We start from the raw sequence: 15,822 nt of genomic DNA, 5'->3' as shown, positions 1-15,822 counted from the left end.
AATGTATACACATGATTTCTTGATTCCATTGCAATTCAAATGTTGGCAATAGCATGGGAATTTATAATATATTATGACTTTGCAATTATATTTCTAGTTCTCACACAGAAGTGACAAAGTACAGCGTTGTTAATACGATTTACAACATTATAGGTAGTGGTACTTTGTGTTTTATACTAATCAATCAAATCACTGAACGTATCATATCTCAGAATGTTAAATTGTAATCCGAAAGACAGATTGGTGGACCGGTGTATTAACGATATGTATACTTCCAGTATTGGTTACTGAAAACAGTACAGTAATTAGTGCCTTATTTAGTAGTGCAGTCATAGGTTTTCATCGTGCTTTCACCACATTTTGTTACAGAATGTGAAAATGACAGGGTGATTACCACAGTGTAATACGAGTATTGAAATAACTACAAATAAAGGACATTAATTTATAGTAATGTAGGTTAGCCTATTACATTTATTTTGGAATGCTATAGACTAGACCCTTGAGCGTTCGCCAGGAAACAGGTTTCGGTCAGGTATATGCTATCGGCTTTTTACTGTCATAGATCAAACGCGACTGCATAGGAAATAGGGTGTACATTTTGCCCCTAAATCGAACATTTGGAGGTTTTGTACTACGTAATATGAACAGATAACACAGGCTGAAGGGACGTCAAGGTTAGAGTATTCTGTAGGCCTAAAGCTGAGATTAGTTCGTGGAAATGCAGTACACATTAGAACAGCGAATCTGCATTTATGATACATATATTAAGAAGAAATCTTACAAAAAGTGTCGTGCTGTATTTCTACAGAAATATCCTGGCGTTCAACAGCCATCTGATTCAACAATACAGAATTTGGTGAAAAAAGTGAGAGAAACCGGTTCAGTTTTAAATAAGAAAAGAAAGCCCACAAATCGTGTTCTAACTGAAGAAAAACTCTATGACATAAGCCATAAGCTAGAACATTCTCCCACAAAATCGATAAGGAAGTTGGCTCAACAGGCAGGTGTATCCAAGACATCAGCTTGGAAAGCGACGAAACTGTTACAAGTAAAGCCTGATAAGACAACAGTTGTTCATAAATTGAAGGAAACGGACCATGTGCCTAGGGTTCAATTCTGTCAGTAGAGACGAAATCCAGCGTGTGTAGAAATCTTTTCAAAAGATGTGAAATGTGCATTAGAGAGGATGATCGACAGTTCCAGCATTTACTATAAGGTAAGCCAATAAATTACATCTGTAATGTAACATGTAAGTCGTGAGCTTTTATAAGGTACCGAAAGCTGACGCGCTGAATCACGGCTAAGTAGGCTATTTGCTCATTTCACGTTTCGAACGGCACCGTATTAAGTGAAACCTGTTTCCAGGCGCACACCAGTATGTGGGCCTAGTATATAATGTAAAATATGGCTATAGGCCTATATGTGTGTATGTTTTTATACTCAACATTATATTCTTTACATTAAGTTATGAACCACTTGAACTATAGAAGCTATTCAGATTCGATGAAGTAGTGATTAGGCGATAGCCATAGCCGATAGAGGAATAAATGTAAGATTCAGAATGATAAAAGAAAACAAAGAACTCTGAGAAACCGGCTTCGAAGCTATTTTGTTCATCGTAAATTCTGACCTCTGGTTACTTTAAAGAGAAGTTGTCAGCATCTGATTTACCTATTAAGCTTAAGCAAACTTTGAAAGTCATTGAATCTACTGTACATCGATGCGATTAATATACCAAAACATATCTAGGAATTTGTATTATTCTTACGAATTAAATTTTCAATCTGAATTGAAGGGCAGATAAAGTATGTGACAAAAAAAAAGTTAATAACACATTCGTTCTGTTTAGAACCTCGGACCTTTAGCTTTGAAGTCTCACTTCTTACCTCTAGACCAGAATTGTTCCTATGCAACTCTCTAGTTGTGGAGAAGTGACGAGAGATGCTTTTATATAGGCCTAGGTATTTAATTGTTCATAGTAGCAACACATTTTGCTTAGGTGTAAAACTTCGAAGAAAAAAATTTCTCAAAATTATTTTCATTAAGCCTGTCGGTGTTCTTCCATTTGAATCTAGGATCGCTTTATTCGAAAAATACATTTAGACGCATTTTGTGATAAGTTTACCACTGTTTTAACTCTACAATATACCGCAAATATAATTTATATGGTATTGGTAACAAAATGTACTAAGCCTGCCATACTTATCGGACGAAAATAAGGGACTCTTTTACGATACTTAGGCCGTGTCTCAAAGCTACATTTTCAGCTGAAGTGAACTAGATTGTTGACTAAATAGTCGGATGTGACGTCAGAAGTTATGATCCAAAGCTACATAGTGCATAGCAATCAAGTCCGTAGTAGCTAGTAAACGAAAATGCTTGCTTGATTGTTGACTTGATCACTAAACAAACATGGATACCTCATCAGCAATTGCGGTTATGAAATCTGAAGATACTTTGGAAGTGAAATAATGTAAACATAATGGAGAATAACACGTTAACTTTAAACACTGACATTGTTAGTACCTTCTGTACAATGTTTTACACATTATTGTAATATATTAAGCCCTTATCTTTTCCACATAACTCGTAATGAAAATGCATTGGGACACTGCCTTCTTAATTCACTGCTACACCGTGATGTTATGGTTTTTAGAAAAATAGTCTATGAAGAAGGCCATGTTTCAAGCATACATTTCCAAAGCTCCCTAGTGTGTAGTGTACAAGTCACCTAGTTGCTAGTCACTAGTGTGTAGTGTGGACTTGAGCTTTGAGACACAGCCTTAGGCCGTGTCTCAAAGCTACATTTTCAGCTGAAGTGAACTAGATTGTTGACTAAATAGCCGAATGTGACGTCAGAAGTCATGATCCAAAGCTACATAGTGCATAGCAATCAAGTCCGTAGTAGCCAGTAAATGAAAATGCTTGCTCGAATGTTGACTTGTTCACTAAACAAACATGGATACCTCATCAGCAATTGGGGTTATGAAATCTGAAAATGCTTTGGAAGTGAAATAATGCAAATATAATGTAGAATAACACGTTAACTTTGAACACTGACATTGTTAGTGTCTTCTGTACAATGTTTTAAACAATATTGTAATATATTAAATCTTATATTTTCCACATAATTCGTAATGAAACTGCATTAGGACACTGCCTTCTTAATTTAGTGCTGCACCGTGATGTCATGGTTTTTAGAAAAAGGCCGTGTTTCAAGCATACATTTCCAAAGCTTCCTAGTGAGTAGTTTACAAGTCAGCTAGTTGCTAGTCACTTGAGCTTTGAGACACGGTCTGACTACACTTTTTTTTTTACAAAGAAATTGAAAGTTAGAAGTTACTGAAAAGTGAATTAAGTATTACTAAAATAGAAACAAGAAAGTTAACGAAAGAAACCATCAGTTAAAGGAATTATTAATTTTTACATTATGAAATAAAATTTGATTAAAATACGGGACTGTTGCACGTCCCGAGAAAAAATTATGGAGATGCCGGACACCTAGGCCAAAAAGAGATTCCCGGTTTTTACAGGACGTATGGTAAGCTTAAAATTTACAGTAGGCCCTAGTTTTAACATTACATCAGTTTTTAGGCCTACATTTAGTTTAGGCCTATTATTATTCAGAAAAAAGTACAATAGCTAATTATTTTAAATTAACTGGTAGTTTCTGTTATCTATTGTAGGCCTAAATTGTGTATGAATCGTCATTTACCCTAGGCCTGGCAAAGATTAAAGTCTTTAGTATTAGGCCTAACGAGCCTGTAGTCATTTGCCTTTTCCGAAAGCCACATCCACAGTTCATGTACAGAATGGAAGTGAAATAACTCTGCAAATTGAAAAGAACGATAGGGTACACTTAAATGAATCGAAAACCAGTATTACGTTTTGTGATTAAACGCATGGTTCATTAGAAAATTAAGTTGGAAATTTTAGCAGTCAGGCAACATTACCACTAACACACTGCTCTTTCTTCTCGTAAAACAGATGTAAGAGGTCAACAGACTTGGTCTGTCTCCCTAAGTGAAGCTCCCCCTCTCTGACTACAACGTTGCAGTCTGTTCACATCGTTCAGTGACTTAAATTAAATTAAATTTATACTAAAACCATCCATACTATGGAAATACGCCAGAAGAATAAATGTTTTTTTTTTATTAGATTTTCTATCGATATGGCCAAAAATCACAATCCTACTCGCAATAGTTATCAAATAAGAGGGTGTATGCATTTTCTTGCTTATCAACATGTGAAGCAGATTATGAGATAGATCAGGTTAAGTTAATTTGGACTATGTTGGAGCAGAGCTTAGGTCATTTCATTAACGACTTACCATCTAATATTAAAGGTATTTCGAAAATGACAATGCTTATTTTAGCATTGAGCTTAATTCTTTTACTGCTTTTGAATGAAAAATATTTGCTATAGAAGGCTTTATATTCATAAACAGTGATTCAAAATAGGCCTAATATAAAATAAGATAATTCACTTTATATTACACATACTTCCTCACTTGTTTATATAATGTTAATATAGTTACAGTTACAACAATAGCTCAATTGGTAGAGCAGCTGGCTACGGACTGGAAGGTCCCAGGTTCGATTCCGAGTGGTGACGGGATTTTTTCTCGTTGCCAAACTTTCAGAATGACCCCGAGGTTCATTCAGCCTCCTATAAAATTGAGTACCGGGTCTTTCCCGGGGGTAAAAGGCGGTCAGAGTGTGGTGTCGACCACACCACCTCATTCTAGTGCCGAGGTCATGGAAAGCATGGAGCTCTACCTCCATGCCCCCCCCCCCCAAGTGCCTTCATGGCATGTGACGGGGATACCTTTACCTTTACCTTTATGTACAGTTACAGCTTTCTAAGTGTTTATAATTTAAAGCATTTTTAGACAATTATAATTACAGGCCCATGTGACTTGATAATCACATTCAGTAATTCTATTTTGTAACAAGGGAAGGAATGTTTTTTCCATTGTTGACCAATATGACTTCAAAATTACAATATAGCTGCTGTTTCCTACATTTTTTAATGTTCTCTAAAGTTCATATTTTACTTTCTAGATGTCAGTATTTATTTTACCACCATGTCATTGTCGACCATTGTTATCTGGAAGTAAATAAAATGTAAAATAAAAATTAATAAAAAAATTTAATTTTACTAATATGTGCTATTTATATCACTATCAACTAATATAGAGGCTTAGGATATAGAGTTATTGGTTTAACGAGCATTGAGCGACTTCTGCCGATTTTGGAATAGACACCGACGCACTTAGGTTAGGTTAGGTTAGGTTAGTTTAGGCTTTTATTATCCCGTCAAGATGAAGGTGAAAGCGATTGAGTGTGATTTTTTGTTTTCTATGTTGGCAGTTTAAGTGCGTCGGTGTCTATTCCAAAATCGGTGGAAGTCGCTCAACGCTCGTTTCACCCCACTCCTATTCTGTGAGAAAGGGTTAAAAGTTTGGAACTTCTAAAACATACATAATAGACCCTATTTCTCAGAAAGCATTATTATTTAGGACCATTTATTATGCATAAATGCCTAAAACCCTCTGTTGTTCCTATGGCATAATAACTTGGCTGATATCCTTCGTCAAAATCATAAAGGTTCATTCGCCAGGAAAGATGGACAAAATGATTGTGGGACTTATTTTCAAGTACTTCAGTTCCCTCTGCTAGTTTTCTTTTACTGTTTCTTAAAAAGTCGTTGGCTTAAGAAGTGCAGTTAAACGAGAGAATAAAAATTTGAAGCAGTTAAATGAAAATAGGAAAAGTTGAAAATGAGTACCAGTAATTCATAATATTGATGGACCAGATTTTCTAGAAGAATGATTAAAGACTCTTAGATATTAGTGATTATGAAGCTTTTGTAGTTATTAATCAGCTGTAGAATTCATTTCCTATCAAACAGTTGTGACCCACATTAAGGAACAGGTGTAGGCCTATGCCTGTTAATGTAGTTGAAATAAAAAGGAAGCTATTATAATTTTGTCATGTTAAGGGGGAGCAATGAGTGAAATTTCTATTTTCTACATTTTTCAAGCTACAGCCTTAAGTTTTTGTACACATAATCACGGTGTGATAGATAATGATGTGGTGAAGTTTCACTCTGTGAGTGAATTATTTTCTGAGTTGTTAACAAAAATATTCATATGTCGCTCAATTTTTGAGTAAAACTTTTTTTTTTTGGCAAGACCAGTGGCATATTTAGAAAACCATCATGCATCAGTTTTCATATATCATTACTATAAAAGGGAGGAAAAATTTGTATAACCACTGCATACCTAAAAATAGAAATTTTTCATTGCCACTAGACCTATAAATATTTCATTTTTTATATTTTAAAAAGTATTCATTTAATCATAAAACCCATGCTCTATTTTGTTAACCGCAGTGTAATTTATAGAACATGCAATAAAAGTTTCATGTTCCTAGCATCAAAATTGTAAGACCCTTTACACTTCGAACCTGACGAAATGTGCTAAAGAAATGTGAGAAAACAGCTTGGTAAAATGTGCTTGGGATTGAAGTTCAAGGGTGCAACCATTTATATATGCGTAATTTGTATTCTTTCGAGCGCTGCAGAACATTAAAACTTACAACATATAAATGAGAGATTGCTGATTCATTTTTTTTTACAAGAAAACGAAAATGCGGTTTTTGTCTGAAAATGACCAAAATTTCACCCATCATCCCCCCCCTCCTCAAAATATCTAGTTTGATTGCAAGATAGATACATAGAAATCATAATTAAATGTACTTATTTAACTTAACATTTAACACTGTCCTATATTATGAAATTTACCTAAATTAGCAGGTATACTAAAGACAAAGAAGCAATGCTGAAAATTCAATTTTACATAAAGAATTTACATTGTGAAATATTATTTTTTCATAACTATAATAAAGAGTAGTACCGGTAATAATACGCCTAGTGGTGGTGGTGATGGTGATGGTATAACCAAAGCCACCATTTTTGGCATGTGAAATAAATAATGGGAATGTTTAGAGCGAATATCTTATCTTTGTCGCAATCTGTGGGTGATGAAGCTGACTAAGTTAGTGCGATCAGCAGATTGCTGACGTGAGTTGTGTCTAGGAGGTGATACCATCCTCAGCTGCAGTGGCAACAGATGCTTACAGACTGGGCACTGTATTCAATGACACACCCCAAAAACTCTAAGTACGATTATCTTACCTTTGTCACAGTCAATGGGCAATAAGACTGACAATTGTGATTGGCAGGTTGTTGACGTGGTGTATATTTAGGAGGTGATACCATTCTCAGCTGCACTGCTCACAGACTGGGCACTATACTCAAGGACATGCACCAAAAACGCTGATGCTGATTGTAATGGTGATGGTGATTGTGGTTGTGGCCATGGTCAATTCAAACTGAGAAAACAACACACGAAATCAGGGAAGACAAAACACTAGCAAACAAGAACAGTTATCATATTTGGTTGTAGGCTATTGCTTTCCCAATGACTACAACTTAACAGAAAAAATACAAAAAGAACAATGATCCACACTCTTGTGGCAATTGAAATTGAAAAAAAAAACTCTAGCCATTCTCTCATTTTTATTATCTCTCATACTAAAATAATTTTCAAAAGCTTCGCACTCCTGGGTCTTATCTATTGAAACATATCCTTGCATGAAAGGTGTGATTCTCGAAATTTTGTATCCGAGCATCTCGCATTCTTTAATATCCAGTTGTGACTAAACCTAAGTTGATATCATCTAATGAAGCATTGAAGAGAGCAACATAAATGTAGAAGACAGCTCTTTATCATAAAGTGAACATTTTGAAATATGATTCTATGAGATTCCTCACTAATATTAACAGTATCAAAATGACAATAGAAGAAAAAGCACTGATTCAATATGAAAAACTTATCATATTGCCAGGAAACAATTGGCATTCATACAGTCCTCTCTGTAGGTTGAAAACTAAAAAAAGTTTCATATCCATTGTTCAAGAATTAAAACAGAAAATCAATATCCCGAATTTAAAAGAAAACTTACAAATTAAACCAAACCCTTTAACTCTGTTAAATATAGAATATAATCTAAATTTAACAGAAGAAATACTGAAATCAGAAGTAAACACTCAAATACTGAAACAATTGTCTTTAGAGACAATCAATATTAGGTACCCTCCACAAAACTGGCTTCATTTATACACCGACGGATCCTTGATCTCCAGAGAACAAGGTGCCGGTGCAGGTGTTACATGCTGTCTCTTCTCACTTTATAGATCACTTGGGTATGGAACAACAAGTTTTGATGGTTAAATCATTGCAATAAGTGAATGTCTCAGGAATCTTCTATGCCACATCAATAAATTTAGGAATGCAGTTATATTGTCAGACTCCAAAGCAGCTATTCTATCAATCGTCTCTAAACACACACCTTCATCTCAAACAGCAGAAATAACTAAAATGCTCTCTCAATTAATATCACTCAATAAAAGAATTGTATTCCAATGGATACCATCCCACTGTGGAATCCTGGGAAACGAGAATGCGGTTGCTTTAGCAAAGAAGGGCAGCACTGCTACTTACAGACCTGTTACTAAATCTACGTATTACTCTGTGAAGAGATTTATTAAATCTACATACTTAGACTTCAACAAACAAAATTTGATAACACAATCCCAAGGGAAAAAATGGAACTCTCTGCATCAAAATCCGCAGTTAATTCCCGATTTACCACGAAAATCGTCTGTAGCTGCATTTAGATTGGCAACAGGCCATGATTGTTTGGCTAAACACCTGCATAGAATTGGAATATATCAGTCCCCTAACTGCCCATTGTGCAACTCAAACCAAGAAATGGATTCGGAACACCTCAAAATCTGTGCTTCATTGGCTGGTCATGATAATATCTTTGAAAAATATTGGAGTGCAAGAGGTCAAATGACTTTATTGTCAAACGCCTGGCATTAGAAAACAACAACAACAACATTTTGAAATATAAAAGTACTTGCATTTTTTATTACATATTATACCAATCATGTAATATTGAAGATTTGAAGTTTTTTATTATTATTATTATTATTATTATTATTATTATTATTATTATTATTATTATTATTATTATTATTATTATTATTATTATTATTATTATTATTATTAGGGGTAGTGTTAGCAGTAGCATACATACATATATAGTGTTCTGTTGAAGGACAAGTTTTTCACTACAGTTTCTTCAGCCAATGACTAGCAGTAACTGAGAATAATTATATCAACAAAAATAACTTCAGTTTTACCTGATTTAGTGCCTGCAAGTTTTTAATTGTTTGATGATGAACTTGAGATTTTTATGTATCCCCAAAAAACTTAATCTACTGGCTCTTTTAAGTAGAAAAATAATTACTCTTTTGGTTCAAAATAAAAAGTGTAGTAGATTCAGAAAAATATTTGTTAGTGAGAAATTTTGAATAAGCCTCACCGCCCCCCCCCCCATTGACTTTTTCTATCCCAACATGACACATTAAACTGCTCATATTATATATGCGTATAGTCTTTTGTAACGTTTATAACTAATGATTCAATTTTTTATTTCAGACTGCCATGGCAGAACTCAGTCCATTTGTATATTGGGCTCAATCTGAAAATAATGTCACTCTTAAAGTTGATCTGAAAGACGTGAAGGTAATTGCATTTTCTTATAAACTGAGAAGAAACAGTTTTGGAGACTGTCTCCACCTTTTGTGACAGTAATTTATTAAACTATTTGAGTCAAATAACATATTGGATGAAGAATGATATTTCGTTGGAAAAAGTGCAAAACCTCGTAAGTTCTGAGAATGTTCTCAGGGCTTACAGGGTTTTGCACTTTTTCCAACGATATTTAGGTTTATCATAATAAGTAAATAGCAAAATATTCGGTAGTATGAGATATGTAAAATATCTGTTATAATTTCTGCCTTTTATAATTCAGACACTCTGAACAGCTAATTCTATTTACTGTAATCATTGAAAGAGGATATTGTTTTGCTCATCTTCACAAATAATAAAGAAAGCATCTCACTGTAAGTTAATGTTTGTATTTTCAGAATCCTGATATAACTCTAGATGAGAACAGGCTTCGCTTTTCTGCTCATGGTTATGGAGCTAGAGGACAGCATAACTATGGTTTTGTTTTGGATTTTCATTCATCGATTGATGCTGAGGTATACAGGAAACTGAAATATTTGTGTCAAACTTCCAACATTTTCTACATCTTAATTTTTTGTGTCTACACAGTATGCCCATTAGTTAATGAGAGTTATTATTAATCACACTTTCCCTAAACAGATTAGCGAATGATTGTGGCTGCTATTGTGTGCTTCTTTCAGTGTTCACACAGACACACTCATCTGTGTAGCAGTAACTGTCACTTAATTTACTATTAAAAGTAAACATGTTAATGTATCGTAATTAAATTGTACTTCATAAAGAAAACTGCAGGGTAAGTGTACCAAAATTTGAAAAAAGTAAGGTGGTGATAACACAGTTGCAGTAATGCATAATTTCACGAGTGCTGTTTCATCTTATTGATAATTTGACGAGCCCGAAGAGCGAGTGAAATTATGCTGGAACAACTGGATAATATGCATGGTAGAGCAATGTCAATATTCGATGTTACTCACTGGCCACTAGTCACCGGGCCATACCGAGCTGTGTCAAACAAAAGACAATCGAAATGGTGGTAGTAAAATTCGCGACTATATTCTTAAATAAATCACTCCATTAGTCAAGTGCAAGGTTTATGCAGTACAACGGTGGTGTTTTGAATGCACTAAAAGAAAATGCAGATGTAGTAAAATGTTAAAGTAAGTTAGCACGACAAAATAAAGGGGAAAAAGGTGTGTTTCACGGAATATAATTCAAATGACTGAAAGTAAATTTCCGATTAATGTTTGCCAAAGTGTTAAGTACGTAATTATGACTGCGTTGCCATTTTATTTGTGGCCTAGAGAAAATACCTAGCCTTTTACGAAAAAAAAAAAAAAAACTTTTAGGGACCATGAAATTATTCACCGCTTTAATTATATTATTGTTTATCAATATTTACTTTACTTTTTACTTTTGAGGGCCTCTCCACTTTTCAGTGGTTACCCTTTATTCCCATTTTCCATCTGCGTCTGTCATTCCAATCCTGCTCATTTAGTCCCTTATCATTCATCATCCTCAATATTCCAGCTCTCCATGAACTTCTAGGCCTTCCTCGTTTCTTTCTACCAGCTGGAGACCACTGAAGTAGCACGTTTGGCCACCTCCCCTCATCCATCCTCCTTACATGACCATACCACTGAAGTTGTCTACTCTCTATTCTTGCAATCACCGATTCTTCCATGTTCATTATCCTTCTAACATCCTCGTTTCTTCTCTTTTCCAGCCTGGATATTCTAGCACCTCTCCTTATGCCGTCCATTTCAACTGCCTGTATCTTACTTTTTTGGCCTTCCGATAGACTCCAGCCTTCAGCCCCATATGTCAATATACTTTCCACTATAGCCTCAAGAATTCTCTTTTTTGTTTGCATTGTTATTGTCCTGCTCCATAGCACTCCATTCAACATCTTTATTGCTCCTCTACCCTGCATTATCCTATAATCTATATCCGCTTTACAGTTTCCAGTCTCATGCAAAACCGACCCCAAATATTTAAACTCCTTCACTATTTTAATTATTCCTTGGGGCAACTTTATATTTCGTCCATCTCCACCTATCACCAGGTATTCGGTTTTACTCATTAACTTTCAGTCCCCCTGCTTCAAATGCTTCAAGGAGTTTCCTTACCATAAATTTTGCATCTTCTCGACATTGCGCAATTATCACCTGATCGTCTGCAAATAGCAGCGAGTGCACTGTCTCATTTCCAACTGGAATTCCCATTCCTCGACATGAATTATTCCACTGCTTCAGTATCTGTTGGATATATATTTTAAACAAGGTAGGGGATATGCTACAGCCTTGTCTCAAGCCTTTGGTTGTATAGAAGGCAGCTGATAACCTTTTTCCTATCTTAACAGCAGCTTGACAGTTTTTATATAGCCTCTGAATTAACGCTATTAGGGGTAAACTAACACCAATACCTTTTATTTCTTCCCACAACTGCTTTATAGGAACCGAGTCGTATACTTTCTCTAAGTCAATGAATACTAAATGTGTTTCCTTTCCTTTAGCATACATTTTTTCACTTATCTGTCTCAAATTAAATATATTATCCATACAACTCCTTCCTGTAGTAAAGCCTGCCTGATCTTCCGATATCTTCTCTTCTATTTCTTCCTCTAATCTATTCTTGATGATACTATTAAAAATCCTGCTAATGGAAGGCATGACACTTATTCCCCTGTAGTTGTTGGGGTCCTTCTTATCCCCTTTTTTATGGATAGCGGAAATATATGATATTTTCCAGTCTTCTGGAATTTCATCTCCTTCAAGAATTTGGTTGAACATCTTAGTAATAAGCCTTACTAACAGAGGAGGTCCATATTTCCATAACTCTGCTGTAACACCACCAGGTCCACTAGCCTTACCACTCTTGCTTTTCTTCAATGCCTCTCTAACTTCTTCCTCTGAGATCGGCTCCACTCCATTCCTAATAGTTATATCTTGATCACTTTCCTTTTCATTCCTTCTCTCAACTAGCAGATCTTGAAAATAGTTTTCCCACTGATTCATAGTTATGAGCTGTAGTATTGGTGAAGGGTTGTTGGACTTTCTCATTTTACGTAGCAGTCTCCAAGCTTGTGCCGATCTATTATATCCCAATTCATGATCTATTTCACCACATATTCTTTCCCAGGATTCATTCTTACTTGACTTAACCAGTCTCTTAACATTTCTTTTGCATTCCCTATAATGCTCCAAATCCTCATTAGATTTTGTGCTAAGCCATTTATTATACAGAGTTTTCTTATGGTCTATTGTTTCCAGTATTTCCTTGGTTATCCATTCTGTTCTCCCTCCACTTTGTCTCTCCCTTCCTAAAGATTCCTCTGCCACCTCCATTATAGACTTTTTAAGAAATTCATACAGTTCCTTAGCTTCCCAATCTTCATTTATTACCTTCAATTTCAAGGATAATCTACTCTGATATAAAAACCTTATACTTTCGTCCTGCAATAGATTAACCATATAGTTTATCAATATTACGAAACAAAAACTGTCATAAAGGCCATGACTGACTAGAAACATCGATACCAAAGAGATAAACCCATTCGGTCGTGATGAAACAAAAGAATATGCGAGAGAGATTTTAGATCAAGATGGACACACAATTTTGATGACCATACTCTTAGTAATTGGAGATTGCTTGTAAGATCTGTCTTAATTTTCTATGTAGAAATGCCATCCAAACAAATTGGTGGTCTAGGGAAAATCATTGAAATAGTTGAGTTTAACAGTGATGCTGTCTCTCAGTAATGTTCAGAACGAAGGGGGTAGAGAGAAAAAAGAACAAATTTCTCCTTCTAACAATGCCACAGACCAACGTCATGTTATTATGTTGGCGACATTATGTATTTAGTTAAATTTGGTTGTAACCATAATGGCACAGTTCAAAGCTACCATGCAAATTCTCCAGTTTAGCGATTATGCTAATAAGATGAAACCATGAGTGCAATTTAATAAGATTATTCTATGAATAAAATTAAATAACTTGCAAAACCGAATTACATACGTAAATGATAATTATTATTATAAAACACAGCAATAAGACATTATTATGTTTCCTTGTAATGAAGTTAAAAAAACTGCTATCTGTCACGACTATTATCAGCTACTCATAGCAGAAATACGAAACAACATTACTTAACCAATAAAATAAGTTAAGCTGAAATATTACACATCTTGATTACACAACTTTTAACACTATATCACTTCGGAATATGTATTATATATCTTTCGCGTGTTAAATATTACAGTACAGAAAGATATTTAATACATATTCCGAAGCGAAATGTCACATTAACAGAATAAAAACACGAAAGGTTGAGTTATTGAAAACGCAATTTTCAAAGTTAAATTTTATTTGAATTTGCTGTGATTACATGTCCAGTATTGTATGCGGCATCTTATCAGATAAGATGCTTCCTTACAAAGTGTCTTATCAAGAAACACAACTATGGTTGGTTAATTTTAAGGCAGTTCTGAAACGTTATTGGCCAATATTGCAAATTCATCCTGCAAGCTGAATAGTCAATAAGATGAAACAGCACTCGTGAAATTACTACAGATAATGAATGATTGAAAGAATTTTAGTTTTGTCCTTTAAATGTACAGAAATTTGATCCAAACAAATATAACTTTTCGTTCTGCAAAGGAATTTTTCAACGTTACATTTGTTCGGATCAAATTTCTGCACATTTAAGGAACAAAACTAAAATTCTTTCAATCATTTATTATCATAATACACTACTCTCTTAAACTGACTGAGCATATTGGAAAATAAATCAATGATTTTCCCAAAACACACTATGAAATGTTTCATACAAAACAATTTTTATGTCGAAAAGGAAGCAAAAAATGAGCAAAATTGTTCACACCTGTGGAGTAACGGTTATCACATCTGACTGCAAAACCAGATGACCTGGGTTCGAATCCTGAACGGGACAAGTTACCATGTCACCTGGTTGAGGTTTTTCCGTGGTTGTCCCTTAACCCAATATGAGCAAATGCTGGGTAACTATCGGTGCTGGACCCCAGACTCATTTCACCAGCATTATCACCTTCATTCTATTCAGATGCTAAATGACTTTAGATGTTGATACAGCATCGTAAAATAACCCACTAAAAATAATAGAACGAGCAAAAGTTGTATTAAACTCTTTTGTTTGAAATATCTTAGAGAATAACCTTCTGAAATTAATGACATTACTTACTGTTCACCCTGTATACTGATTCCTTGAGTATTGAAACCTATAGTATTAACTATACTAGGGGAAGGTTTGAACTGTCAGTAAGTTTAAGGTATGGTAGCTTTAAGAAATTTGTAACTACAGTACATACTGTATTTAAGATGTTTCAACAAAACTTAAAATTAGGAATATTGCAAAAATGATACCCATTGAAACATGTTTATCATATTCATTTAATATTATCAGTTATTTCTTTCTCTGTAATGAAACTCTTGGCCTAAATTGAACACATTGTACCACATTTGATCTATTCCTATGATATGATATGATATGATATGATATGATATGATATACCTATGATATATATTTCTTCACAGCACTTCTTTACATGTAATGGTGTACCTCACATTTCTGTGTCCAGTGCCACCGTTAACATATTATTACAATAACACATTATTTGCAGTACACGTGTACACAGATACTCCCAATTACACTATGCACCTTTTTTGTTACTTGGTCAATCTCCCCTACATTTCAATTGATATTCTTTATTTGTTCATTAATCTTAATATATCTAATATTGTATACTCCTTTCACACCGCCCTTTTCCTCTAACTACTATTCACTAAAATCTCAATTTCAGTTTTTCTCTATAAATTATCATATTGAATTATTTGACCTATTTGTTCTTTGACCTTCTATTCATTTACTGTTCCAACGTTCAAATGTTAGTACTAATTTTATGCTGTCACTTGTTCACTTCTCTTAACCCTTTCTCACTATTTTCACTCATTCCTATTTGCGCTCACTTGCACTTTCTCACTATTCTGTCTACACCTAATCCATTGTCACTATTCTCACTTCCTATAAATACAGTACTTATATTTTATTCTGCACATCTGCTTATACACTTTCTCTCTCCCCTATACTTCTCGATCTTTTCCACTTTCCACTTTCACTTTAC

The 15,822-nt window shown here is 34.5% G+C and overlaps 1 protein-coding gene across 4 annotated transcripts in view; it reads left to right on the top strand.

Moving 5' to 3' along the window:
- The first annotated feature begins 35 nt into the window (after positions 1 to 35).
- The window catches only part of Hacd2 (3-hydroxyacyl-CoA dehydratase 2), a 41,597-nt gene continuing 25,810 nt past the window's right edge, over positions 36 to 15,822 (top strand). The window contains exons 1-3 of one of the 4 annotated variants that reach the window (XM_069843416.1): positions 36 to 153; positions 9,575 to 9,661; positions 10,066 to 10,182. In XM_069843416.1, the coding sequence (XP_069699517.1) occupies positions 9,581 to 9,661; positions 10,066 to 10,182 (198 nt within the window). In that variant the 5' untranslated portion in view covers positions 36 to 153; positions 9,575 to 9,580. Of the gene's footprint in view, positions 1,217 to 9,574; positions 9,662 to 10,065; positions 10,183 to 15,822 lie in introns of all 4 variants that reach the window. The other 3 variants (XM_069843417.1, XM_069843415.1, XM_069843418.1) reach the window with 3 other exon arrangements.

Source organism: Periplaneta americana, chromosome 13 (assembly GCF_040183065.1).
Source record: "Periplaneta americana isolate PAMFEO1 chromosome 13, P.americana_PAMFEO1_priV1, whole genome shotgun sequence".
In the NCBI taxonomy this organism is placed as follows: domain Eukaryota; kingdom Metazoa; phylum Arthropoda; class Insecta; order Blattodea; family Blattidae; genus Periplaneta; species Periplaneta americana.
Note: the sequence above shows the minus strand (reverse complement) of the source record. Positions and strands in the feature narration are given on the sequence as shown.